The following is a 27,800-nucleotide window of genomic DNA, read 5'->3' on the forward strand; positions in this document are numbered from 1 at the left end:
TCATACACTTGTAGTAGAAGTGTAAATTGGTACAACTATTTTGGAAAACTAGTTGGCAGTATCTACTAAAGCTGAACATAAGCACACTCTATGATCTAGCAATTCTACTCCTATAGAAATGGGCCAACAGAATGTATGACTATTCCAAGACAAATGCATAGAGAAGGATTCATCGTTGTTGTCATCAAGGGGATGCTTCCGGGTAATAAAGATGCCACTTAAATTGCAGAAAGTGCAGGTAATTCTGAAAGGGGCTCAGTTCTGTTGGGTATTTGACCACAAGGAGTCATCAGCTCCTAATAGATTCCTCTACCCGAGGACAAAGCCAAGGGAGGTGTAGACCCAGCAGACTCCTTGGCTCTCACAGGAATCTCATCTGCCTCTTTCTATGCCTCTCCCCTTCCTCAGGAGCTGCAGTTACCAACTCAGGGGCCTTACAACAGGATTGAGAGGTCCTCACAAGCCTCTTGACATCCCCAAGCACCTCCTGCATCCTCTGAAACCCAAGGCTCTCGAAGAGACCTTGTTATAGCCTCAGGATAGTGACAGGAATGCATGGGGGAGTGGACCACATTGCTTTTTATCTACTCAGGGTTAGTGGGCTCAGGGAACCCTCAGTTTAGACAAGGCTAAAGGTACCCAAAACCTGCCTCCTACCACCAGCAGGAAAAGAATAGCTAGAGCTAACCTTTAGACCTCACAGTTGTTCCCTTTCATTGTTCACAGAAGTTCTATTATTTAGGTACCATCATTATTCCTGTTTTATGGCCATGAGCCTGAGGCTCAGAAAGTGTAGTTAACTTGCCTGATGTCATCCAGCCAGGAAGTAGTAGGGCTGAACCCATACACTCATATCCTCTTTCCTTATATTCTCTTTCTAGAGCCAGATTTCTTAACCACATCACTTCTGTTAGGTGCCTGGCAATGGCTATCTTCGACTTGTGATGTCATTGTTGACTTCCGAGAGAGGTTAATGAGTAAGCCTGACTGGGTATGTTCATTTCCTTGGGTTGCTGAAGTCCCACAAACTGGGTGGCTTGCAACAACAGAAATTGTTCTGTTCTGGAGGCTGGAAGTCTGAGCTCCATGCTCGCCTCTTTATAGCTTCTGGCAGCAATCCTTGGAGCTCCTTGGCTTGTAGATGCAGCTCTCCAGTCTCTGCATCCATTGTCACATGATGTTCTCCCTCAAGTGTCGGTGTCTCTGTGTCTCTTCATATAAGGACACCAGTCGTATTCAATTAAGGGTCTGTCCTACTCCAGTATGACCTCCTATTAGGTTAACTTATTATTTCCACAATGACCCTGTTTCCAAATAAGGTCACATTCTGTGGTACTGGGCATTAGATCTTTAACATACTTTTTAAAGGAAGAGGGGGACATGATTCAAACCATAACACTGCACTAGGGTTCTTTTGAGTTCTTTAACCTAAAGCCTTAGTTTTAATTGGACAGGTAAGTACCTTGCCCAGTCACAGATGTAATACATGGTAGAAATAGGTGTTGACTGTATAGCCACGGTTCACTCTTCTCCACCAGGCCTCTGCCAGAGAAACTAGTGCAAATGCCAGCAGCAAGTGAGGGTGGGAATCTTATTAGAAATTTAAGATAATAATGCTGTATATATACACATGCCTATGTCTATATATGAACTTACAGATTATAGAACACTTATTATAAGGATTTAGAGATTATAGAGCACTTTTCTACCCAGAGCAAAAAGAAAAGGAGAAAAAGGGTTGTGGCTGTAATGACTTTCAAACTCAAAGGCTACATTTTGAAAGAAATGTAGGAAGTAGCAAAAGCATAGAGGCAAAAAAAGAAAAAAAAAAAAATCCTAGGTGAATGTATTGTGCTATTTATCTGGTCAAAGAAAAACAGCTCTTTGCTGGCAAAGCCTCGCTTTTATGGAGCCATGTGCTTCTTCCAGAGCTAGGGGCGGACTGGGTTTGCTGAAATGAGTCCTTCTTCAGAGGGCTTTCTTCCCGTGAGGTCTTTCATTCTTGTGGGGTTTTATTCTGCTGGTTCTCACGTTCATTATCAGTAAATGCAGGGCTTCCAGTATTATGCAAAAGTTTACCCCCAGGCTCAACTGTGTTACTAGGACACCCAAGATTCCAAAAAGAACATGTAATTGTTCCTGGCACAAGGGTAGCATGAATGTCTGTCTCTGGGTTGCATGATATCTGCTTTGCCTTCAGGCTTTCAATTGTCAGCATTCCATAGGCAGGCAGGTAGCGATGGGAGTGTGCTAATTAGATCAGGTGCTTGATCTTGAAGTCTGCCCCAGCAATGACTAGGTAGTCGGCATCGGAACTTTTGAGCACTACCTGTCTTTCTCCCAGTCTGCCCAGAATGTAATTATCTTGTCAGCCAAGAAGCTGGAGCACACAGCTGAGCGAGTGCTCGGCAGCAGTAACAGAGTGATAAGGGAAGACAAATGGATCCACCGTGCATGACTGTTCTGAGACAAACAAATGCACAGAGAGGCACTGGAGAATGGAGACTTAGAGAACAAAGAGGGTGCATTGAGTATTTTGTTCCTAAGGATACTTCAGATCTTCTCTTAATAAGATTACCTTGCCTTTGGAGAGGAATTGCAGACCTTTGCTGACTAATTCAAGTCCCAAAGCTTTAGAAAGCTCTTTTAAAATAGGAAGCGATGTGGGGTTCAGTAGCAGACTGTGTGCTTTGCAGGCCAAACGGCAGGTAATAAAACTTTGAAGGATGACTAGTAGGAAGGCAATGAAGGGGACGAGAAAATAGCAAGTAGGTGTATGTGCAAGGACTGCAAAAGAGGCTTCAGCTCTTGATATTCGAAGTGTGATTTGTGGACTGACAGCAGCAACATCATCTGGAAACTTGTTAGAAATGCAGATTCTTGGCTGGGCAGGGTGGCTCATGCCTGTAATCCCAGCACTTTGGGAGGCTGAGGGGGGTGGATCATGAAGTCAGGAGATCAAGGCCATCCTGGCCAATATGGTGAAGCCCCGTCTCTAATAAAAATACAAAAATTAACTGGGTGTGGTGGTGTGCGCCTGTAGTCCCCACTACTCAGGAGGCTGAGGCAGGAGACTCGCTTGAAGCCAGGAGGCAGAGATTGCAGTGAGCTGAGATCGCACCACTACACTCCAGCCTGGGCAATAGAGTGAGACTCCATCTCAAAAAAAAAAAAAAAAAAGAAATGCAGACTCTCAGGCCCCAGCCCAGACCTCTTGAATGACAGTCTGCATTTTAAGAGGTCCCCGTCCCCGTCCCCCAGGTTGATTGGATACACCAGTTAAAAAAGAAAAAAAAAGAAAAAACCACTGGTGTCTGGGTCTCAGCCCCAGAGATACTAACTCAATTGGATCAGGGTGTAGCCTACACATTGGGTTTGTTAGTAAAGCTCCCTACCTGATTCTAATGAGCACCCAAGTTTGAGAACTGCTGGTATAGAACAGTCTATCAGAGGGGTTGTAGTGATTTGGAAAATAAAGGCATTAGGTTTTTAAATCTATATACCCACAGTTTATCCAGGGTTTTCAGCCTGTCATATACCTGTGACATCTATACCCAGCAACAAAAGTATTTTTGGATGCCTGCTACCCATAGAATAGCACCCTGCTTACTTCCCACTGCCTTCAAGATTGAAGGGTCTGGTTTCTGCCTACCTCTCCCGCTCCATCTCCTTCTACCCCTACTCACTCCAGGCCAACTGGCCTTTTTTCCTTTTCTCGAGCACACTGGGAACTGAGTCCTTTGCTGCCTCAGGGCCTTTGCACATGCCTTTGCCTCTTGAAAACTCCTCAGCCTTCAGCTCGCTTCCTCATTATCACTTCTGGAAAGGCACCTTCCATGAAAATTCTATCCAAGGAAAGTCTCACTTTCTCCCCCTTAATTATGGTCCATGGCTGCACACTATTCCATTTCTTCGATAACACTATTCAAAGTTGTAATTGGTTGTTTTTTCATTAATTGTTTCTTGTCTATTTCCCCTTACTAGATTACAGGTCCATGAGGACAAAACAGTGTCTTTTTTTATTCTCCTCTATACTCCTAGGGCCTAGTCCAGTGCTTGACACATGGAAAACACATAAATATTTGTAGAATGAATGAACGAAGGCAGGGATTGGCTATGTCCCACGGGCCATATTTGGCCTGTTGCTTGTTTTTGTAAATAACTATGCTCATTTATTTACGTATTGTCCATGGCCGCTTTCAGGCTACAATGAGAGTTGAATAATCATGACAGAAACCGTGTGGCCACAATGCCTAACTTACTATTTGACCCTTTGTAGATAGGCGGCCAGATAAAATACAGAATGCTCAGATAAATTGGAAAGCAGAGAAACAATGAAAAATTTTTAGTGTACATGTGGTCCAAATATTGCATGGGACATATTTATACTAATAATTATTTGTTGCTTACTTGACATTCGAATTTAACTGGATCTCCTGGATTTTTATGTGCTGAATCTGAAAACTCTATAGAAAAAAGTGTGCCAACCCTTGAATTCATAAATAATTACCTCAACTGTTCAAGCGCAACAAATAATGATTCCAAAATTTTCTGTTTATTTTCTGAAGATTCAATACTGCCAAGACAACAAAATGTTAAACTATGTTATCATTACTACTAGTCCCTTGGTAGGATATTTGGGGCTTTTCTGGATAATCAGACATAAAATGAAAATAGAAAATACTCTTAAACTCTTCTTATGTCCCAGGGGTTGTCAGTTTCACTTGTCCTTTTGTGCCTTGATGCCATATGTGATTATTTCAAAGGCTATGACACGTGGAAAATGCTTGGTTGCTGTTAGACTCCTGCATAGTGATACAAGCTGGGTGAGCTCCCTTCAAACTTACAGTCTGGGCCAGCCTCACAGACACCACACAGAGTGGCCAACTGCAACCATAGGAAAGGCTTTAGGGGATACATGGGTAACTGAATTATGCAGGAGTGCCCTTGTGCTGTGAGACCCAGAGAAAGCGGAGAAGGGTAATTACACAGCTTTGAGCAGTTAGCAGCTCAGAGAGGAGTTTTGCTCACAGATGTCAAAGTCTTCACCAAAGGGGCAATTTCAGGCATAAGAAAATGAATATTGGAAATAATTTGTTGGTCCTATTAATATAAAAAAGTAACTAAGTATTACGTGAATATGTAAAAGTAACCCAGGAGGTAAAAATGCAGTACTTGCGCAGGTTTTGGGCTGCTGGTGGGAAAGGACAAGTTTGCTTTTATTTTAAAGTAGACACCTATAAGTATGGCAACTATAGGCTCAGAATTTTGTAGGATGATCTTGATTTCATATAGTTACTCTCATCAATAAAAATTTTGATGTATAACTACATGCAATTTATTTTGTATGCATTATAAGACTATACATGTATAAACATTCAAAAAGTTTGAACATACTTAATTGTACGATTAAGGCATGACGTCGACTCACTGTAACCTCCGCCTCCCAGGTTCAAGAGATTCTCCTGCCTCAGCCTCCCAAGTAGCTGGGACTACAGGCACATGCCACCACACTTGGCTGATTTTTGTATTTTTAGTAGAGACGGGATTTCACCATGTTGGCCAGGCTGTTCTCGAACTCCTGACCTCAAGTGAACCACCCACCTCTGCCTTCCAAAGTGCTGGGATCACAGGCATGAACCACCATGCCCGGCCAGAAAAACTTATTCTAAAATGTCAACAATGTTAGCTATGTCTGAGTGGTGAGTTTATGAGTGATCTTTGTTTTCTTCTTTGGGTTTTCTGTATTCCCCCTCATTTTTCTTTTTGCAAATAGTATATATTAGTTTTATAATCAGAAAAAGTAATTTAAAGTTTCATTTTGTTTTGGCCATACTTCCACACTACATTACTGGTGGGAGAGCAACTGATACAACTACTTTGGAAAGCAACTTGGACAAACTCAGTAAAATTACAGATGCCATTCCCCTGTGACCCAGGGATTTCACTTCTCAATAGAGCATATGTGTGCAAAGATGTGCATGGCTGCAACACTTGTAATGCTGCACAACTGGAAGTGATCTGATGCCCTCACTTGCAGAATGGACACATTGCCAATAATACTGTGAATGGAGTGTGCATAGCAGTGGGGTGGAGTAAACTATAGCTATATGTATCTCCATGGACAAGCCTCAAAAGCAGAGCATTGAGCTTAACAATGTTTTAATACCTGGCAGATGAACCAATAGATAAATTCTCTATAAATGGCAGAGTGCTTCAAGTGCTTAATGCCACAGAACTAACACTTAAAAATGGCTAAAATGTAAAGTTTATGTTATACGTATCTTATCATAATAAGAAAATATAATAAAAAACCCCAAATATATAACATTGAGTCAAAGAGCAAATGGTAAAAATAATATGTACAGCATGAAATTAAGCTTATAAGCCAAAACTACATAATTAGTTACGGATGTACATATATGTGTATATATATATGTATATATATACACACACACATATTTTTAATAGCACAAAAAACAAATGTGAGAATGACAAACACTAAGTTCAGGATACTGGTTACCTCTGTAGAAGGAGAGGGGAACTAGACCAGAGTTGGGCAGTTACACAGCATGCAACTAGATCTGGGATGTTTCATTTGTTTAAAAAATCCAAAGCAAATATGGTAGCGAAATGTTAAAATGTGAGCAAACTGGCAATAAGTATGTGGGTGTTTATTTATTATTATTATTTTTTGAGATGGAGTTTCACTCTTGTCACTCAGGCTAGAGTGCAATGGTGCGATCTCGGCTCACTGCAACCTCCGCCTCCCAGGTTCAAGCGATTCTCCCGCCTCAGCCTCCCGAGTAGCTGGGATTACAGGTGTGTGCCACCACAAGATGCTAATTTTTTGTATTTTTAGTAGAGACAGGGTTTCGCCATGTTGGCCAGGCTGCTCTTGAACTCCTGACCTCAGGTGATCCACCCACCTCGGCCCCCAAAGTGCTGGGATTACAGGCGTGAGCCACTGCACCCGGCCGGGTGTTTATTATATTATGCTATTTTTCCATATGCTTGAACTATATGCTCATCATAAACCTATAGTCTTGGTCAGACCATGTGCTCCCAATTTCTCACTTTGATTGGAACCATAGATTGTGATTACCATAGATAGTAGCTGTTTTAGATGTGCTGACCCAATGCATAGTGTTCCCTAGCTGTGTGGCCTGTTCTTACCACCCAGAGCTTAAACAACCCACGGGGCAGAATCCAAGTGTCTGTCTTTTTTCAAGTCTATGCATCTTTAAATTGCTCTGTTCATCCAAATTAACAGCCATAGGGAAGAACCCTAGATGAAGTATTTCCTGATCTTAAAGCACTGTGCAATTTACAGGGAATTCATCTATTGGTTTAGCTGTCAGGCAGCTCTGCTCTACCCTTGAATTCTGTGCTTTTTAAAGCTGGTTGCTTGACCAGGAGCAGTGCCTCACACCTGTAATTCCAGCATTTTGGGAGGTTGAGTTGGGTGGATCATTTGAGATCAGGAGTTCAAGACCAGTCTGGCCAACATGGTGAAACCCCGTCTCTACTAAAAACATGCAAATTAGCTGGGTGTGGTGGCACACGCCTGTAATCCCAGCTACTCAGGAGGCTGAGGCTGGAGAATCTCTTGAATCCAGGAGGCGGAGGTTGCAGTGAGCTGAGATTGTGCCATTGCACTTTAGCCTGGGCAACAGAGGGAGACTCTGTCTCAAAAAAAAAAAAAAAAAAGGTGATTACTTTATTTTAAAATCTGTGTCTGGTGGTCTAGTGGTCTGCTTTTTCACTACAGCAGGTTCAATTGTGAGTTATCTCAGTGATTCAATTGTGAGTTATCTCAGTGACTGAGACTGTAGATTCAGATTATCTGGGTTCAAATCTTGGCTCTTACATGCAATTTGCATAAGAAGGAGTTTAAATTATAAAATGAGTGCAAAATCCTGAACCTCCAGGGTGCCACCTAATAAGCTCTTGACAAACGTTCCCTATTACACTATTATTATCATAGTCATAGTTGCATATCATCGCCAGCCCTCACCCCTATAAAGTGAAGGGCTTGGTCCAACACCATGATATTGTTATCATCAAAAGCAGTTTTATGATTGCCGATTAATTTGCTGCTCCTTATAAGAAAGATAGTGAATAGAAAAGAGTAAAAACATTGACAGACATGAAAACTCTGACCCCTCAGCTGGAGTCTCTTTCCAGAACACAACTCTAAAATGCCCTCATTCTGTTTTTATAGGCAAAATATTAGTTTACAAGTCTGCTGATGCTCTCTGAGACTTCTTAAGGCAGGCACTACGTCTTATTCTCCTCTATAGTCACAAACTTTGGCCTAGTTCACAGGAGGTACTCATGATATGTTTGAGAAATGAAGGAATGAATGACTATGCAGTCTATAGTGTCTTAGTTTCAATGATATGCTAGATATCCTGTGTGTTGTAAATCTGTAAATCTCAAAGCATTTAGATCTCGCATTACTGAAATCCCATTTTAGGCTGGGCACAGTGGCTCACACCTGTAATCCCAGCACTTTGGGAGGCCAAGGTGGGCAGTTCACATGAGGCCAGGAGTTTGAGATCAGTTTGGCTAACTAACATGGCGAAACCCCGTCTCTACTAAAAATACAAAAATTAGCTGGGCATGGTGGCGCACATCTGTAATCCTAGCTACTCGGGAGGCTGAGGCACAAGAATCACTTGAACCTGGGAGGCGGAGGGTGCAGTGAGCTGAGATCATGCCACTGCACTCCAGCCTGGGTGACAGAGTGAGACTCTCTCAAGAAAAAAAATCCCATTTTATATTTCTACAAGTATTGGCCTAATCAGGCATCTCATTAAGGTCCTGCTTTAAACCTGTACCTTTTTCTTTCTTGTGTCTACTTTCTCAATTATGAGGCTTTGAGTTCTTTAGAAGAAAAGTACTATGTGTGATCTAAGGGGTAACTGATGATTTTTCATGGTTAGGATTGGAAAATACTCCCAACAACTCTGACTGATAATCTGAGGACATAAGGTTTATTTCCAAATCCTCCCTCTCTAAGGGATGTTTTCATTAATGAGGAAAGTGTAGGCAGCTGGCCCTCCTCAGTCTTTGTTCCCAGATACTATCAATTAAGGAGAAATGAAAATACTTTCCATTACACTTAAATAAAGAGCAATTTATTACCTCCATGGAGATGTCTCATAATCCAGAAGTTGTCGTTTTACTCCTAGATGATTTTATTTTTACTGAAATCACAAGTTTGGAATACTCCACTACAGAATGAGATTGATAGGATAAAGAATATCTAGACTATGCCCTAAAATTAGCTACATTACAGCTTACTAAACTTTGTTATTTGTGTGGAGGTCATTGGAATTCATGGTAATTTCCCTCCTCCAGAATCAAGGTCATTGACTGTTGAGGCTGAAATCTTCCCGCCCAGTCTTTTTTATTGCCTAAAAACTGAGGCCCGAGAGATAAAGAGATTTCCACTGGAGCAAAATTGTTTTGATCTTTTCCAGCAGGAACATTATAAAACAAAACAATAATAGAACAGGCTAACAAATAGCAAAGGGGTCCAATTTTTATTTTCTCTCTCTATTTTCTCTGCCTCTTTTCCTCCCTCGCTGCAATGAAAAGCTCAAAAGAACCAAGTAGAAGAAAGAAGAGGTAAAATAACAGCTGGGTTATTGATTCCTGAAAAATGGAAACTTACATATGGTGGATAATTTCCACAAGCCACACAAGGACATCAGGCTTATAGCATATGCGGCTGCTGTTTATGTTTGTTTATAGATCTAATGGCCATCAGGTGGGTACTTGCTCAGGGTGTTCCTTTTATGGCCTGCTAGAACGCTGTGGAGCTTCTCCAACATGTTGGTCCTGAGACTGATGGCAGAGTGTTCATCTGCATCCAATGTGGGAGGGATGGAAGAAGGGACAGCCAGGGCTGCAGAAGGTTCTGGCAATGGTCAGGTGCCCCCACTTGCTCTGTGTCTGTGGGCTTCCTCAGTCTTAACAAGTGCTTGTCACGCAAAACTCCAAGTCTTTCTTTTCACCCAATTTTAGAAAAGATGAAGTGCAGTTATTGCAATTTTTAAATCATTTGACAAATATCTACTGAGAATCTACTGTGCTTCGAGAATTGGCCTAAACAGATGAGAAAGACCTGTTATTCTCCTCAAAGAGTTAATGATTGAGGGTTTTTTGTCTCCAGAGGAAAGGTCCCTTTGGCTGCATAAAAGCCTGCTTGTACTCCCCTTCTCTCATGTTTTAGAAACATTGCTTTGTGCTAACAGCCAAGAGATATTAATCAGTGGTCATAGAAGTTAGTGAGTAAACTGGAAGTACCAGTATACTTCTTGTTTACTTTCCAATTGCTGTGTTTCAGCATTACATCACAAATACCAGGTCATATAATAATTATTGCTATTAACTTCACTAAAGTCATCTTTTCAAGCCAGATGTAGATATTCTGAATAGCTATAGGATATTTTAAAGCCTTGGAAATAGCCCACAGTGATTAATAATATGATTCGACAATGTCATAAAGAATGTTGATTTAATTGCTTTTTATCTCAATAGCTTACTAGGAAAGAGAAGCTATTCAGATAAGACAGTTGAGGTTTAGTGGCCTGATACTATGTTAATGTAAATTAACAGTAAACATTTTAAAACTACAGAGGAAATATAAAAACTTTTTTTTAACTTGGGTAATTGAATCCTGATTCAAAATGGTAGTTAGCACTAGAATGTAATATACTACCCACTGCTCAGTCTATTATCATCATTATCTTTCGAACCCTATAATTGGACAAACAGGAAACTATTCATAATAATAAGTTTGTTCAAAAATATTCTGTTGGCTGGAGTCTGGGGTGCACACTACAGCCATACTGAACTGAAGCAAAACTGCTTACTTTATCCTTTTCACTGTTCATCTCTGTTACAACAATGTACAGGCACACTACACACCTGGGCGGTCCAAAGCATTCTACCACAATTACTAAAAAAAACAGTCATCTTTCCTGCATTCCATGAGTGGGCAACATAAATTTTATTTGCTGCAGACAGGGCCTTCGTTGAACCTAAACCTGTGTGGCCTGTGCAGGCAAGTAACTATGCTTAACGTGTAACTCGGGCAAATAATTTTTCTTCTGGAATTTTCATGAAATCTAACCACTTAATTGCTTTATTTATCTATCACTTGTTTTATTTTTCAGTGATTCTTTGGTAGCTACGTTCCTTATATCGCAGTTATCCAAACATCAAATTGCACAGGACTCCTGCACATACAGGGCTCCTTCTAAAAGATGTGAATTGAAAGGCAACACAAGCCATTAGTGGACCGTTTTCAGTTTTCATAATCAATAAAACGGAAGATCAGCATTTTCATGCTGTGTGAAGGCTTCAAGGATGTGCATTGTTGCTGTTATTATCTTTAGGCCAGGCTGCTGCCTGCCCCCACTAATGCAGATGGAATGATGAGCCCATCAAAATAAAAATAAAACAATGAAACGGTCAGAGTCATAGAGTGGGTGGCTGACCTGGACTGTCGTATGACCCCCTGAAAATGTCCCTTTGAATTTAGTGAAGGCTGGATGGTAAAGACCACAGATCATGACAGAACATAAATTCGCCTCATAATAAGATTAGAAGACAGGCAAAATCGATGTCCTGCTGTTACATTAGAGGCAGACTCTAATCTGGCATTTTCCTCAGAAATGATCATTTCCCTTGCAACGGGGGAATCATGGATGCAACTAGCTTAAATCCGACAGACTCTGTTTTGCCATGTAGTTATTTTTCATCTGCCTCTGTCTTTTTAATAGCGGTTTCGGGGAGACGTATAAATGAGTTGTGAGTCTTAAAGACTATTACCAAAGTGAGTTATGGTAGTCTATGTTCACGATCATCAATCGCATTCCCCAGACTCCCCTTTGAAGAAAAGTTGTGTGCAACTCCTCCTCCCACTTCTAAACTGGAGCCTTGCTGTGGAGAAGGTGTTGTGACCCCCAGGGTCCTCTCACACTAGCCTTAAGGATCAAAGGCAGAATAGACTCACTATTGTATTTGGGGGTATTTAAAAAAAAGTCTCAACTGCAACTCTACTACTTAAAACCACTGGAAACAAATATCACATACTAAAAAGCCTGAAGAAAATGCCCATGTCAGGTGAACCCACATGGTCTCTGCATAGAACACAGGTTTCAAGTATGGAGCTTGATTGCAAGGAACTTCCTTGGTTTGCAGCAGAAGGCAATCTGGCCTGGGAGTACAATACCCTCCTCTCATTCGAAATGCAAGATAGCATCTCCTGCTGGATCCTTTCTACAGAACCTGATGCAAGTTCATGGGGCTGTACCGTCCTTAGTAGTGATTGGCATTTAATCAAAGCCTTCTGTGACATAATCTCAGAGTTTCAGAAGCCCTGTGAAGTCACCAAGCAAGTTAAGAGGTCCTTTCAAAAGGAATGAGAGATCAAACTCTGTATTTAGGAGCATTTGACACTTCTGCATAGAAGGCACAGACTATTTAATTTCTCTGCATTATTTTTAGGGCCCCTGCTAAAGACTCCTTACTTCTCTGTAAAACTGCAGATTAGGAGTAAATCAATTCAGGGCATTTTGACATATTATTTTTCCTAGGCTGGGAAAAAAACCACAGAAATCTTTTGTATGTGCATATATCGTATTTTTTGCAGTTTGCACAGTGGTTTGGGGACAGCACTTCATCTAATGAAACCATTCCCTTTTTGCAATTGGTGCTTCCATTCAAACACTTGAGCTGCAAATCCAGCTGGTTTAAGGGATAAATTGTTTTTTGGCCCCATATAACAAGTTTTTTCCTTTAACTTTCCAATTCTCAATAGCTTGTGTCTCTGTGTGTGTCTTTTCTAAGTATCTAATTTGCAAATGCCAAAGAAGATGAAGTCAATTCTGCTCCCACTCTTAAGATTTTCTCTGTTCTCTGTTAACTCCCTCATTAGATGAAATAATTCAAGGGGACAGATAATAAATTTTCTTTTAGGTAGGCGGTCCTACATTTGTTGATACTCTCCTCCAGCATATCTGTTTCATTTCCTTAACTCAGTCTTTCTCATCCCACCTTATTAGCTCCCCATGCCCTACTGCACCTAGGTGTTTACAATTTAAATTGCAAGCAGTAAATGAGTCCACTTAGCCAAGCGCCCAGTACATTTGGTATGTGTTAATGATTATCTAATGGCCTTCCCATGTGTTAAACTCACAGAGTTAATGTTAAAGTTTCATGTCACATAATCTCCTTGAAGGAATTTCCCAAGTTATTTTTGCTTACCTCATATAAATGAACTTGTTCTTGAGTTACAGCGAAGATCAATAACACGTTGTTTTGTACCAGTTTATCAATGAGTTGTCCAATTGTTGGATATTCCTAAAATTAACATATATAATTTTGCATCATCTCAATAAAATAATGTAAATAAAGAAAGGAATATTTATTTCAAAGAGATCTTTCTGAGTTTGGCATTTCAATGCTCACAGGCATTATAGCTCTATCACTCTAAGTAAACAAATACACAATTAGCATTATTCACTTAGTTGGTTTAATAATCTTTTTCTAAATCTTATAAATCCAGTCAAGTCCTAAGAGTCAGTTCCTGTTGATGTGGTGTATCATGCTCTGCCACTTCTAAGAAGACCATTTGAAATTTATTTAAAGACTAACAGTGTGTCCTATTTTCAAGGGTGGACAAACATTTCTTCTCCTTCTAAGTGACACTTACCAGCAGGCTAGGAATTCTTCAGTCGAGGGAGGGGCTGTTGGACTATGATATACACGACTGAAGTGACTCTTGTAGCTCTGAAACTCCTATTGGAATTGGATGAGGTGGAATGAGGGTTGCTGAGGTATGACATACTATGGCATTCCCGTACTAATCCTTGGGTTTGGTTTTACTGCCATTTTAATATCACAAGTTGGTTGCATGGAATCCTGCAATATTTTTACAGGACAATTGAAAACTACATTGTACTTCTGTTCCATTGGCATATTTGTTCCCAAGTGATATGTGTACTTTATAAAAAATAAAAGAAGCTTAATTTTTAAATTGGAATATGGACTTTACTTTTCAAGTTTGGAAAATATTATGTGGCATTTGCCCATTATATGAATCTAAATGTGAATAACGTACAGAGGAAACTCAAGTGAGGTACTAGCCTGCTAACAATTAAGAATATGTTAATTATGACATAAGTAACATATGTTAATTATGACATAAGTAACATATGTTAATTATGTTAAGGGAGTCAAAGGGAGAAGTCAGCCAAAGGGAGGAACACTGATAAATAAGCCCTCCTGTACACTCATATGGAATATTAACATATTCTCAGTACTACTGGAGTATTTTCATCTAAAGCCTTTTTTAGGCACAAGGTTCAAGTTGAGAGAAAAGTGTAGTTTTGCCTAAAACACTGCAATAAATTACCCAACTGCAAATGGCTATGTCATATGTGATTTCCATCACATTTGGATTTTTATTAATAGAGATACCAAATATTATCCATTTCCTCTGCTTTTCAACTGCGTAAAAATCCTTTACACTGATGCCTAAATCCCTCCAGTGCCAGTCCCTCCTTATCTCCACGTGTTCCCACACTCCTTAGCTGCTGTGCGTGTGTAGCCAGGATCACACCACGTAGTCCTTCGAAGGTGAGCGAAGCTGGTTTTCTATTTGAATCAGATCTGTTGGTTTAATTCCCACAACCATACTGTAAGTTCAAGGCCAGGAACCACCTTGTATTATTTTTTGGCCTGAGGAATCTGGCCCGAGTTTTGAGTACACAGGAAGTGCTCAGAGGACCCGGGGGCTATGTTGCAGGCAGGCATAGATACGGTCTCTGACTTCTGTGGATTTGTTGCAACTTATTCAGAAAGAACAACTTGAACATTTATTAGCTGAGAAGTTCATATTAGGCAATAAGTAGTGTTAGCTTTTATGAACTTGCCTCGTTCAAAATGGAGCTTTTTGTGGTGCTTTTGAAAAGTTGCAAGAAAAGGGTAATGAAAAGGGGATAAATTTTCCAGTTTCTTGCCCCTCACTGACTAAAAGACAACATGCGGCTATCCTCACTGATATTGTAATATGAAAAGGCAGAGTATGTGATTAAAGAATATACACATTTGGGGAATACTACTGATCAAATGTTTGGGGAAAATATTCATGTCGAAATTTAGAAATTTAGGTCAAGGAATAGTAGTGAGTAATGAACTGTTAAGAGTTTTTAGAGAATAGTTTTCCAATTGACATTAGAATTCTAGGTTCCCGTCTCCCTCTTTCTCTCCCCCTGCACCCCCGCCCTCTTTCTCTCTCCCCCACCTACACCTCCACAGCATTGTTCTAAGAAGTCACTTAAATTCTCTGTACCATATTTCCCCAAGTGTTAAATGGGGAAAATATGACAATCTCAGACTGCTGCTTCAGAAATCAAATCTATTTTTTTTTTTTTTTTTTTTTTGGAGACGGAGTCTCGCTCTGTCGCCCAGGCTAGAGTGCAGTGGTGCGATCTTGGCTCACTGCAAGCTGCGCCTCCTGGGTTCACACCATTCTCCTGCCTCAGCCTCCCGAGTAGTTGGGACTACAGGCGCCCACCACCACGCCCGGCTAAATTTTTGTATTTTTTAGTAGAGACGGGGTTTCACTGTGTTAGCCAGGATGGTCTCCATCTCCTGACCTCGTGATCCACCGCCTCGGCCTCCCAAAATGCTGGGATTACAGGCGTGAGCCAACGTGCCCGGCCTCTATTTCATACATTAGTTGGCACCCACTGTGTTATAGGCACTGTGCTATCAGGAAACAGAGATAATAAACCAGGCCTGGACCTGAGGATTGTGCAAGAAAGACAGACAGATGTAAGAAAACATATTTCTACATAGAGATGCACAAGAACACATCTGCATATGCAACTGAAGGGAAAGACAATTGCTTCAGAGCCTGGCAGAGGTCAAAGAAGGCTCTCTGGGGGCAGTAATGACTGAACTGGCTTTTCAAGGATAATGAAGAGTTTCTCAGCAGGCTAGGAGGTAAGGATATTCCAGGCAGAGGGAATAACATGTGCACAAGCATAGCAGCCTCATGGTCTGTTCAGGAAAAGCAGCTGGATACATAGGGGTCTATTGAGGAGATCATGCATGTCCAAAGAGCTCTGAAATTTTTTCCTGGTTTTACAAGAGTTCGCTGTTTTCTTTGAATGTCACTAGCATTTTATAAATGACAAAAAATAAGCCAAAGGTTAACAAGCACCAACCAAGCCATACCTGACTAGTTGTTACCCATGGAACATGAAAGCATGGCCTGATTCAAGGACCATCATTCACTGCAAATCCTATGTGGCTACTGTTCTGGTCTGGGTCCCTCCTTTCTGAGGCTGTGGCTGAGAACAGAATGAGCTGCCTGTATTGCTTTACCAGCACCAGGCTTTTTGAGAAGTTGGGGAGGTTCTGGGATCATGGGATTCATAGCAGATCTAACTTCCCACATGTCCCACCGTCCACCTATGCTCCGGTGGGAACCTCTGAGGATGGTGAGAATCGAGCTGGGGCAACTTGTTAATCCCACATTAGAAAATGTGCACTGCTTTCACCAAGCGTATGTTATTTCACATGTATTACACTAGTTGTTGCTTCATTCTCCTACTTATAGCCCTGAAAACAGTACAGAGTGCAGGTTACACACCAAGACAGTTGACATGGAGTATTCATTCTTGCTGTCCAAGTGACAGAGCCCGTCATTAGGAATGACGATGCCTGCTAGTTTGCTGTCCATTCCAAAATGAGAATCAGCATCACTCACAAAGACCAGGAGATGGAGGGAGTCATTCCGCCAGCCAATTTTTTCCTACAGTGAGAAAGAAACATTTGTGTGATATTGGAGGGAGGCAGGCATTTATTGAGTGTGGGTCAATTATGCTTGGACACATTTAGGTTATAAAAATAATATTGCTAGTCTATTTTAGCCTTTTTATCTATTGTGAATTGATAATATTAATGTTTTTAATAAAACATGAAATTCTGTGACATTTGCTTTTTCCTGGATAACATTTTCATATGATTTATGCTTCAGAAAAATATAGCTCCACTACAATCGGTATGCAGTTAATCTTGACTTTTACATAGTTCAATTATTTTTACTATCCAGCTTTCAATTCTCCAAAAAAATTGAGCAGAGGAGGTCATAGATGGTCCCAAATCCAAATTGAAGCCAAACTCATCAACATGCAATGTTAAAGGGGCTCAGAGTAAGCCTGTTTCATTAAAATGTCACCCAACATTTAAGCACATATTTCTCTTTCCAATGATGTCATCCAAAAATTATGAACCTAATACAAGGATAAGAATTGCTTATGAAAGTATGGCCCGAAGGTCCTGTTAATTAAAATTGTCTGTTGTTGGTGTTTAGTAAAGCCCTCCCCTTTAATTAATATTAGTCCAAGAACTAATTGGGTAAAAACGCATCCTGGCTCTTCCATCCCACCTTATCCCTTTCCTTCCTCCTCTAATTCCTTGGCCCTCCCACCTTCTAGGAGCTTCAGCCCTGTTTATTTCCTGATATTTTTCATGAAGGGCTGTTGCCTAAAGACAGGGGAATAATTCTTGTGGATACTTGTCAGATAGTCAAGGAGGAGCAGTGTTCCTGTGATGTTGTAGAGACAGCAAACTTCCGAAGCTTATTGTTGGTTCAAAACAATAGCTATGTAGTCGTATGTATGAACATATACTGACTTAGAGCATTTTAACTTTTTAAAATAAATGTTCTACCCTTGATTTTTTTTATCATGATTAATCCAAAAACTAATCTGATCTTGATCTTTGAAAATTAATCATGCATAGCTATTGTTTCAACTAAATTTTCCCAACACAATTTTCTTAGATTATTCAAATAGTAGGCAGAAAGGACAGTCCCCATTTCAACATGGTTTAATTAAACATTTGGTAAAAATTGTGTATTTTAAGAAAAATATGAAATATAGAAATTTAGAGATCAAAGGAAAGGAAATTAGCTTATCTTTTTGAAGTAGAATTATTAATAAGAGATGAATTTTATGTTAACAGAGTGAAACAGCACTCCCTTCAGCATACCTTACACACAGCAGCTTGCATAATTGCATCAAATCCACCTTCGGGTGTGTCAATATTAGCAGAAATTTTCTGATTCTTCACAATTTCATTGAATCTTTCAGCATCATTTGTCAATGGCAAAATATGCTTGAATCCAAATGTAGGTAAACAGAAGTATGGAATACTACTGCAAAAGTAAGATGCAAAAATACTGTTGATGAAATATGATGCCACACACAATTAATGGATCTAATAGCTTAGCAACATTCTCCTAAATGAAGATTAGTTTTTCTAAAGGGCCTGACTCTGCAACTCAGCGATGAATCTCACTGTTAAGGTTGTTGACATCATCCCCAACCCTTTCTATGTTGACCATATTAGCTGACACTTATTTAGAGCTTATTGTGTGTCTTGCACTGGCACAAACTCAGATAACAGATAATCAGGTGATCAGACTCCAGTGTGTGTGTGTGTGTAATCACTACCTTCTATGGGCTCCCAACCAAAATTCACCACTAAGTTAATACAACGACAATTCCTTTGTATTCTGATATCTCAGGCTGTCATCAAGTGTGAATCACCCTGTAGCAAGACAAGAGAGGAATCTGTCTTCTTTTTCCTCTGCTTCCTCCTGTACTCCCAGGTCTGCCTGCCAAGGGCCCAACAATTGTAGCAGCATTCTTGATTTGAGAGTCCAACTCTACTGTGATTGAATAGGCCAGTCTAGAAATAAAACCACTACTTAAAGTACAATGTTACGATGAAATCTGCACCAAAGATATTACAGTAGAACACAAAGGGCTGATCATGAGTTCAGCCACATCTTATTTTGAAAGCAAGTTTCTAGCTGTGCATGAAACTTTGGGCAAGTTACTCAACACTTCTGAGCTGTGGATTTTAAAATGCGGATAATCGTATAGAGGAGAGGTTCTCCAACTGAGATCCCTGGCCCAGCATCATGAGCATCACCTGGCAAATTGTTAGAAATGCAAAATCTGAACCCCTACCCAAGACCTGCTGAGTTAGCTATGCTGGGGGTAGGCTCACTGGCGTGTATTGTACTAAGCCTTCTGGATGCATGCTAAAGTTTTAGAATCATTGGTGTAGAAGTGCAAAGAGACAAAAAGGCATAGCGCCTGGTGAGGGAATGATGTGCTGCCTGGGGATGAACTGATTGATTCTTAATATGGGCACATGTGGGGCCTGGGCCTTGGCTCTGCAGGTCCAGTAGCTTACTTTGTCAGCACGAGAAGGTGCATTTTTCAATGTTAGGCTTCAGTTCATCAAGTTCATCTGCCTGAGGTATACAGTTGATCTTCATTATTCACAGATTCTATATTTGTGAATTCACCTAGTTGCTAAGATTTATTTGTTACTCCCTAATTAATACTTGCCGTGTTTTCTGAGTCATTCGTGGACATGTGTAGACAGGCAAAACAAAACAACAAAACAAAAAAACCCAAAACAAAGCATCTCCCTATATGCACATTCCCAACTGGAATCAAACACGGTGGTGCTCTGCCTTCTTATTTCAGGCCTCCAACTCTAAGCCAGTGTCTTTTTCACGGTCTACATAGTACCACCTTTCTTTCATTTTTATGCTTTTCATGGATGGTTTCACTGTTTAAAATAGCCCCCAGGCATAATGCTGAAATGCTGTTTAGTGTTCCTAAGTGCAAGAAGGCTGCGATGTGTCTCATGGAGAAAATAAGCTGTGTGAGACAAGTTTCATTCAGGCATGAGTTATAGTGCCTTTGTCTGGAGTTCAATGTTTATAATTCAATGAGATCTATTACATGTGGCATCTTTAAACAGAAGCACACATAAAATAAGTTTGTGTAGTGATTTGTTAATGAAAATGTGATAGCCAGAGGCTCACAGGAACCTAACCCTATATTTTCCTTGGGAGCAATGATTCAATATTCCATAATTCATTGCTTGGGGCAAGTTTGCGGAACATGACTACTATGAATAATGAGAATTGACTGTGTGTACAGATAGATCAGAATGATCATGGACTCTTTCACACTGAGTAAGGATGCTCTCACCGGGACCAGAATGCTTGTGCCTGTGAGTATCATCATTTTCTTCCTATCAGTAGACTTTCCTTGAAAGCAGGTGAGGTTTGGATGTGTCCCCAGGCTTCAGAACTAGGGGAAATGGAGGAACCCAGCACTGAATGGCATAGCCCAATATGTCCCAAGACGACCACCCCAGAATGGATGTTCTTGGTCACTTCTGACCCCTCCCCCATCTGTGGTCCACTTCCTCAGCTAACACAAATTTGAAAAGCTCTCGCAACCAAAGGGACTGGAAGCTCTGGAAGTGTGTTGGCCGAGGCTCTTGGATGGATGTGGCCCACACTGGCCTCTGTGACATCCCCTTCTCTGTCCTGCCCTAGCCCACTAGGCCTCTCTGTCCTTTCAGCTGCATCAATACACCTAGTCTACTGGGTCCACGGGCCAGTCTGTCGCTTCCAGGTAATTTTTAAATTTCCTTTCCTAATTATTATGTTTAACTTTAACTCTCAGGAGACAACCTTATTCTCTTATTTTTAATATTGTTCATCAGGTTTCATTGAAACTCTAAAGTGCTGACCACAGACTGTATCTACCTAGCAGGATTGTCATGAGGCTTGAATGGGATCAAACAGGCAAAGAATACAGCACGATGAGCTTTTCAGAGTTAATGCATAATAAACATGATTGTCATTTCTTACATAAATCACTTCACACAGTCTAGAACAGACCTAAGTACAGATAATGGATTTGGCTAATGGTATCTCTAGAATAATGTTTTTTCCTGATTAAAATAATAAGGCAGGTTCATTGAAGAAAATTGGGGTTTTATATGAAAGTGTAAAGAAAAGAATCAAAAACATAAATTGTAATTGTTGTGAGATGAATCATAGTTTATTTGATCATCTTTCTATTGCTGAGCATTTATTTTGAACATTTTTGTAATTAAATAATATAGTGATCCTTCTACATACATATTTACAAACTATTCCATATCCTTGCTTAAAATAAATTTTTTGATTGTGAATTGCTGGGTTATCTTTTGACTCATATTACCAAACTCTTCCAAAAAAGTTTGTATCCATTGCCATCTGTGGTATTAGTGTACGGCATGGCATCATTTAAAAAAAAAAAAACTATACTAGTTGATTAGCAAAAAATGGCATTTGTTAGTTTTAATTTTCATTTTATTATTACTAAGATTGAGTGCTTGTTTCTACTTATTAACATTTTGTATTTCTTCTTTTGTTAATTGCTAGCTGATATCCTTTGCTACATTTCTTATTCTAATTTAATTTTAAGAACCATCCTGGCCAGGCGCTGTGGCTCACGCCTGTAATCCCAGCACTTTGGGAGGCGGAGGTGGGCGGATCATGAGGTCAGGAGATAGAGACCATCCTGGCTAACATGGTGAAACCCCATCTCTACTGAAAAAAAATACAAAAAAATTAGCCCGGGGTGGTGGTGGGTGCCTGTAGTCCCAGCTACTCAGGAGGTTGAGGCAGGAGAATGGCGTGAACCCGGGAGGTGGAGCTTGCAGTGAGCCCAGATCATGCCACTGCACTCCAGCCTGGGCGATAGAGCAAGATTCTGTCTCAAAAAAAAAAAAAAAAGAACCATCCTAAAAATATTAAATTTTTTTCTTTGTAGTTTGTCTTTTAATTTTGTTCATGATGTTTTTGGATATATATCTTAAAAGTTTTGATGCAGTCAAACTTCTTCCCACCTTCAAATCTAAGATGCATTTTTAAAGTGTGATATAAGAAAGGAGCCTGATTTTTTTCAAAATATTTAACTTGTTAAATGACAATAATGCAGTATATTTCTTAATTGCCCTTAGAGCACTTGAAGTAGCTGTGGGTGGTAGAAAATACATTGGATTTAGAATAAAAAGAGCGAACAGTTATCTATCTTATTTTTTTGGAGATGGAGTCTCACTCTGTCACCCAGGCTGGAGTGCAGTGGCATGATCTCGGCTCACTGCAACCTCTGCCTCTAGGTTCAAGCCATTCTCCTGCCTCAGCCTCCCAAGTAGCTGGGATTACAGGCTCACGCCACCATGCCCAGCTAAGTTTTGTATTTTTAGTAGAGATGGGGTTTTACCATGTTGGCCAGGCTGGTCTCGAGCTCCTGACCTCAAGTGATGCACCCACCTTGGCATCCCAAAGTGCTGCGAGTACAGGCGTGCACCACTGTGCCCGGCCAGTTATCTATCCTTGGGCAAGTTATTCAACACCACTGGCCTCAGTGTCTTCCTCCATAAAATGGGAATGATCATAATATCTATTTCACAAAGTTGCCATGACGATTATATGAGATAAAAAGTATATAATCATGTTAGGTACACCATTGTGCCTGGGACCTAACTATTCTTGCAAATTGTTTAATCTATTATTTGGGGCTACTGGTTCATACCATACCGAAATGACATTTGAGCATCTTCCAGATCCACAGAAGTAGCAGTCCTATTTTTTGTGAGAGATTTGCATCTTTGTTGGTTAGAATTATCTGCTATGTAGATTTTACTAGAACTCTGTGCCTTTGGAAAGTGGAATGAAATTTTAATTTAACTCACTAAAGAAATTCAAGTGATAGGAGAGCTAAAGCAAAACAGAATGTCAGAGATGGCTCACGCCAGGGAATTTTGAGTGCAGATTGCCCATGTTTTGATCAGAGTTCATTTTCTTTTCTCTCTATCTTTCTCTCTCTCTCTCTTTTTTTTTTTTTTTTTTTGAGACAGGGTCTCCCTCTGTAGCCCAGGCTGGAATGCGGTTGTGGTGGCACAATCTCAGCTCACTGCAACCTCCGCCACCGGGGTCAAGCAATTCTCCCACCTCAGCCTCCCAAGTAGCTGGGACTACAGGTATGTACCACCATACCCAGCTAATGTTAGTACTTTTTGTAGAGATGGAGTCTCACCATGTTGCCCAAGCTGGTCACGAACTCCTGAGCTCAAGCAATCTGCCCGCCTCGGCCTCCAAAAGTGCTGGGATTACAGGCAAGAGTTCATTTTCTAACAAATGTTCATATTTTGTTGTTACTTTCTTAGCCTACCAATTAAAAGAAATAGGCACCTCTCACCAAATTACTTGATTTTGAGTCCCTAGATAAAAAGAGATTTGCATTTAAAATGCAAAATAATGATAAAACACAATATAAAGAAGTATTACTTCAATTTTTTGTTAAAATTTTAAATAAATATTTATAAAATAAGACTATAATCACGTATACTAAAGTATTAATATCGTCTTTTCCTGAGTGAGGTTAGAAATGATTTTCACTTCTTACTTTTGTCTGTATTTTCACGTGGGCTTAGTACCTTTGCAATAAGAAACTATATACCATATACTCATATATGTTTATGTGTGTGAACATAGAGGAAATCCATTCTAGCATTTCTTTTCTTTTTTTCTTTTTCTTTTTTTTTTTTTTTTTTGAGATGGACTCTCACTCTGTTGCCCAGGCTGGAATGCGGTGGTGCCATCTCAGCTCACTGCAACCTCTGCCTCAAGTGATTCTCCTGCCTCAGCCTCCCGAGTAGCTGAGATTACAGGCATGCACCACCACGTCCAGCTAATTTTTTTTTTTTTTTTTGGTATTTTAGTGGAGACAGGGTTTCACCGTGTTGGCCAGGCTGGTCTCAAACTCTTGACCTCAGGTGATCTGCCCACCTCGGCCTCCCAAGTGCTGGGATTACAGGTGTGAGCTACCATGCCCGGCCCATTCCAGCATTTCATGCTCAGTTTCCTCTTTTGCAAAACTACAATGAACTCACTATTGGTGTAAATTTAAAACAAAACAAAAAACACCACAGTATACATAAAATGATGTTTCAAAAATCTTTTGGCCGGGCAGAGTGGTTCACGCCTGTAATCCCAGCACTTTGGGAGGCAGAGACAGGTGGATTACTTGAGGTCAGGAGTTCAAGACCAGCCAGACCAACATGATGAAACCCTGTCTCTACTAAAAATACAAAAAAAAAAAAATCAGCTGGGCATGGTGGCACACGCCTGTAATCCCAGCTACTTGGGAGGCTGAGGCAGCAGAATTGCTTGAACCTGGGAGTCGGAGGTTGCAATGAGCCAAGATCATGCCATTGCACTCTAGCCTGGGCATCAAGAGTGAAACTCCACCTCAAAAAACAAAAAAAAAAAACAAAAAACAAACAAACAAAAAAACCTTCAGAATGTTGCTGTATCTTAGACAACAGCAAAAGAAATTCTTTTCAAAAATGTAAACCACTTCAGCATTTTTAACAGGGTGAAATAAATTTTTAGTGTCTCTCCATCCACTGAAAATAAATGAGCTACTCCAGAAAACATAAAGATTAGATTAAAGAGGTGGGTTTTCTTTCTTTTTATAGAGCCTTGGACACTCTCTATGTTGCCCAGGCTGGACTCAAACTCCTGGGCTTAAGCAATCCTCCAGCTCTGGGACTACAGGCATGTGCCACTGCACCTGGAAAAAGGGTGGCTTTTATTTTTAGTTGTATTTAACTTTTATTTTATGTTTAGAGGTACCTGTGTGGGTTTGTTATATAGGTAAATTGTGTGTGATGGGGGTTTGGTGTGGTTTTTGAAGGGTGGTGCACAGACCCATGAGGGTCCCTGAGACCTTGCAGGAGGTCCTTCACGTTAAACCATTTTCACAGTAATTCAGAGATGTCATTTGCCTTCTTCACTGTGTTGACATTTGCACTGATGATATGAAAGCAGTAGTGAGAAGGCTGGTAAGATGATCAAATAGGAACAGCTCCAGTATGCAGCTCCCAGTGAGATCAACGCAGAAGGCAGGTGATTTCTGCATTTCCAACTGAGATACCCAGCTCATCTCACTGGGACTGGTTAGACAATGGGTGCAGCCTACAAAGGGTGAGCCGAAGCAGGGTGGGGCGTCACCTCACCATGGAAGCGCAAGTGGTCAGGAACTCCCTCCCCTAGCCAAGGGAAGCTGTGAGGGACTGTGCCATGAGGAATGGTGCATTCCAGCCCAGACACTTCGCTTTTCCCATTGTCTTCACAACCCCCAGACCAGGAGATTCCCTCGGGTGCCTATATCACCAGGGCCCTGGATCTCAAGCACAAAACTGGGTGGCTGTTTGGGCAGACAGCAAGCTAGCTGCCGGAGTTTTTTTTCATACCCCAGTGGCGCTTGGAATTCCAGCGAGACAGAACCGTTCACTCCCCTGAAAAGGGGGCTGAAGCCAGGGAGCCAAGTGGTCTAGCTCAGCAGATCCCACTCTCATGGAGCCCAGCAAGCTAAGATCCACTGGCTTGAAATTCTCGCTGCCAGCACAGCAGTCTGAAGTCGACCTGGGACACTGGAGCTTGGTAGGGGGAGGGGCATCTGCCATTACTGAGGGTTGAGTAGGCAATTTCCCCTCACAGTGTAAACAAAGCCACCAGGAAGTTCGAATTCGCCAGAGCTCACCGCAGCTCGGCAAAGCCTCTGTAGCCAGACTGCCTCTCTAGATTCCTCCTCTCTGGGCAGGATATCTTTGAAAGAAAGGCAGTAGCCCCAGTCAGGGGCTTTTAGATGAAACTCCCATCTCCCTGGGACAGAGCACCTGGGGAAAGGGGCGACTGTGGGCACAGCTTCAGCAGACTTAAACGTCCCTGCCTGCCAGCTCTGAACAGAGCAGTGAATCTCCCAGCACAGTGCTTGAGCTGTGCTAAGGGACAGACTGCCTCCTCAAGTGGGTCCCTGACCCCCGTGCCTCCTGACTGGGAGACACATCCCAGCAGGGATCAACAGACACCTCATACAAGAGAGCTCCAATTGACATCTGGCGGGTGCCCCTCTGGGCCAAAGCTTCCAGAGGAAGGAACAGGCAGCATTCTTTGCTGTTCTGTAGCCTCCGCTGGTGATACCCAGGCAAACAGGGTCTGGAGTGGACCTCCAGCAAACTTCAGCAGACCTGCAGCAGAGGGGCCTGATTGTTAGAAGGAAAACTAATGAACAGAAAGGAATAGCATCAATATCAACAAAAAGGACGTCCACACAAAAAACCCCATCCGAAGGTTACCAACATAAAATACCAAAGGTAGATAAATCCACGAAGATGAGGAAAAACTAATGCAAAAAGACTGAAAATTCCAAAACCCAGAATGCCTCTTCTCCTCCAAAGGATTACAACTCCTTGCCAGCAAGAGATCAAAACTGGACAGAGAATGAGTTTGACAAATTGACAGAAGTAGGCTTCAGAAGGTGAGTAATAACAAACTCCTCTAAACTAAAGGAGCATGTTCTAACCCAATGCAAGGAAGCTAAGAACCTTGAAAAAAGGTTAGAGGAATTGCTAACCAGAACAACCAGTCTAGAGAAGAACATAAATGACCTGATGGAGCTGAGAAACACAGCACGAGAACTTCATGAAGCATATACAAGCATCAATATCTGAATCAATCAAGGGGAAGAAAGGATATCAGAGATTGAAGATCAACTTAATGAAATAAAGCATGAAGACAAGATTAGAGAAAAAGAATGAAAAGGAACAATCAAAGCCTCCAAGAAATATGGGACTATGTGAAAAGACCAAACCTATGTTTGATTGGTGTACCTGAAAGTGACGGGGAGAATGGATCCAAGTTGGAGAACACTCTTCAGGATATTATCCAGGAGAACTTCCCCAACACAGCAAGGCAGGGCAACATTCAAATTCAGGAAATACAGAGAAAACCACAAAGATACTCCCCAAGAAGAGCAACTCCAAGACATATAATCATCAGATTCACCAAGGTTGAAATGAAGGAAAAATGTTAAGGGCAACCAGAGAGAAAGGTTGGGTTACCCACGAAGAGAAGCCCATCAGACTAACAGCATATCTCTCTGCAGAAACCCTACAAGCCAGAGGAGAGTAGGGGCCAATATTCAACATTCTTAAAGAAAAGAATTTTCAACCCAGAATTTCATATCTCGCCAAACTGAGCTTCATAAGCGAAGGAGAAATAAAATCCTTTACAGACAAGCAAATGCTGAGAGATTTTGCCACCACCAGGCCTGCCTTACAAGAGCTCCTGAAGGAAGCACTAAATATGGAAGGGAAAAACTGGTACCAGCCACTGCAAAAACATACCAAATTGTAAAGACCGTCGACACTATGAAGAAAATGCATCAACTAACAGGCAAAATAACCAGCTAGAATCACAATGGTAGGATCAGATTCACACATAACAATATTAACCTTAAATGTAAATGGCCTAAATGCCCCAATTAAAATACACATAGTGGCAAATTGGATAAAGAGTCAAGACCCATTGGTGTGTATTCAGGAGACGCATGTCACGTACAAAGACACGCATGGGCTCAAAATAAAGGGATGGAGGAAGATTTATCAAACAAATGGAAAGCAAAAAAAAGCAGGGGTTACAATCCTGGTCTCTGATAAAACAGACTTTAAACCAACAAAGATCAAAAAAGACAAAGAAGGGCATTACATAATGGTAAAGGGATCAACACAACAAGAAAAGCTAACTATCCTAAATATATATGCACCCAATACAGCAGAACCCAGATTCATAAAGCAAGTCCTTAGATACCTACAAAGAAACTTAGACTCCCACACAATAATAGTGGGAGACTTTCACACACCACTGTCAATATTAGACAGATCAATGAGACAGAAAATATACAAGGATATTCAGGACTTGAGCTCAGCTCTCGACCAAGCAGAACTAATAGACATCTACAGAACTCTGCACCCCAAATCGACAGAATATA

At 41.0% G+C, this 27,800-nt stretch overlaps 1 protein-coding gene across 3 annotated transcripts in view; it reads right to left on the reverse strand.

Annotated features, from left to right (window-relative positions):
• The window catches only part of ITGB6 (integrin subunit beta 6), a 170,284-nt gene that overhangs the window by 58,750 nt on the left and 83,734 nt on the right, over positions 1–27,800 (reverse strand). For all 3 annotated transcript variants that reach the window (XM_063595401.1, XM_063595402.1, XM_055108669.3), the window contains 3 exons: positions 18,085–18,250; positions 16,682–16,843; positions 13,285–13,380 (listed from right to left, as the gene is read on the reverse strand). In XM_063595401.1, the coding sequence (XP_063451471.1) occupies positions 13,285–13,380; positions 16,682–16,843; positions 18,085–18,250 (424 nt within the window). The remainder of the gene's footprint in view (positions 1–13,284; positions 13,381–16,681; positions 16,844–18,084; positions 18,251–27,800) is intronic.

The sequence above is a fragment of the Pan paniscus genome, chromosome 13 (assembly GCF_029289425.2).
Source record: "Pan paniscus chromosome 13, NHGRI_mPanPan1-v2.0_pri, whole genome shotgun sequence".
Classification (NCBI taxonomy): domain Eukaryota; kingdom Metazoa; phylum Chordata; class Mammalia; order Primates; family Hominidae; genus Pan; species Pan paniscus.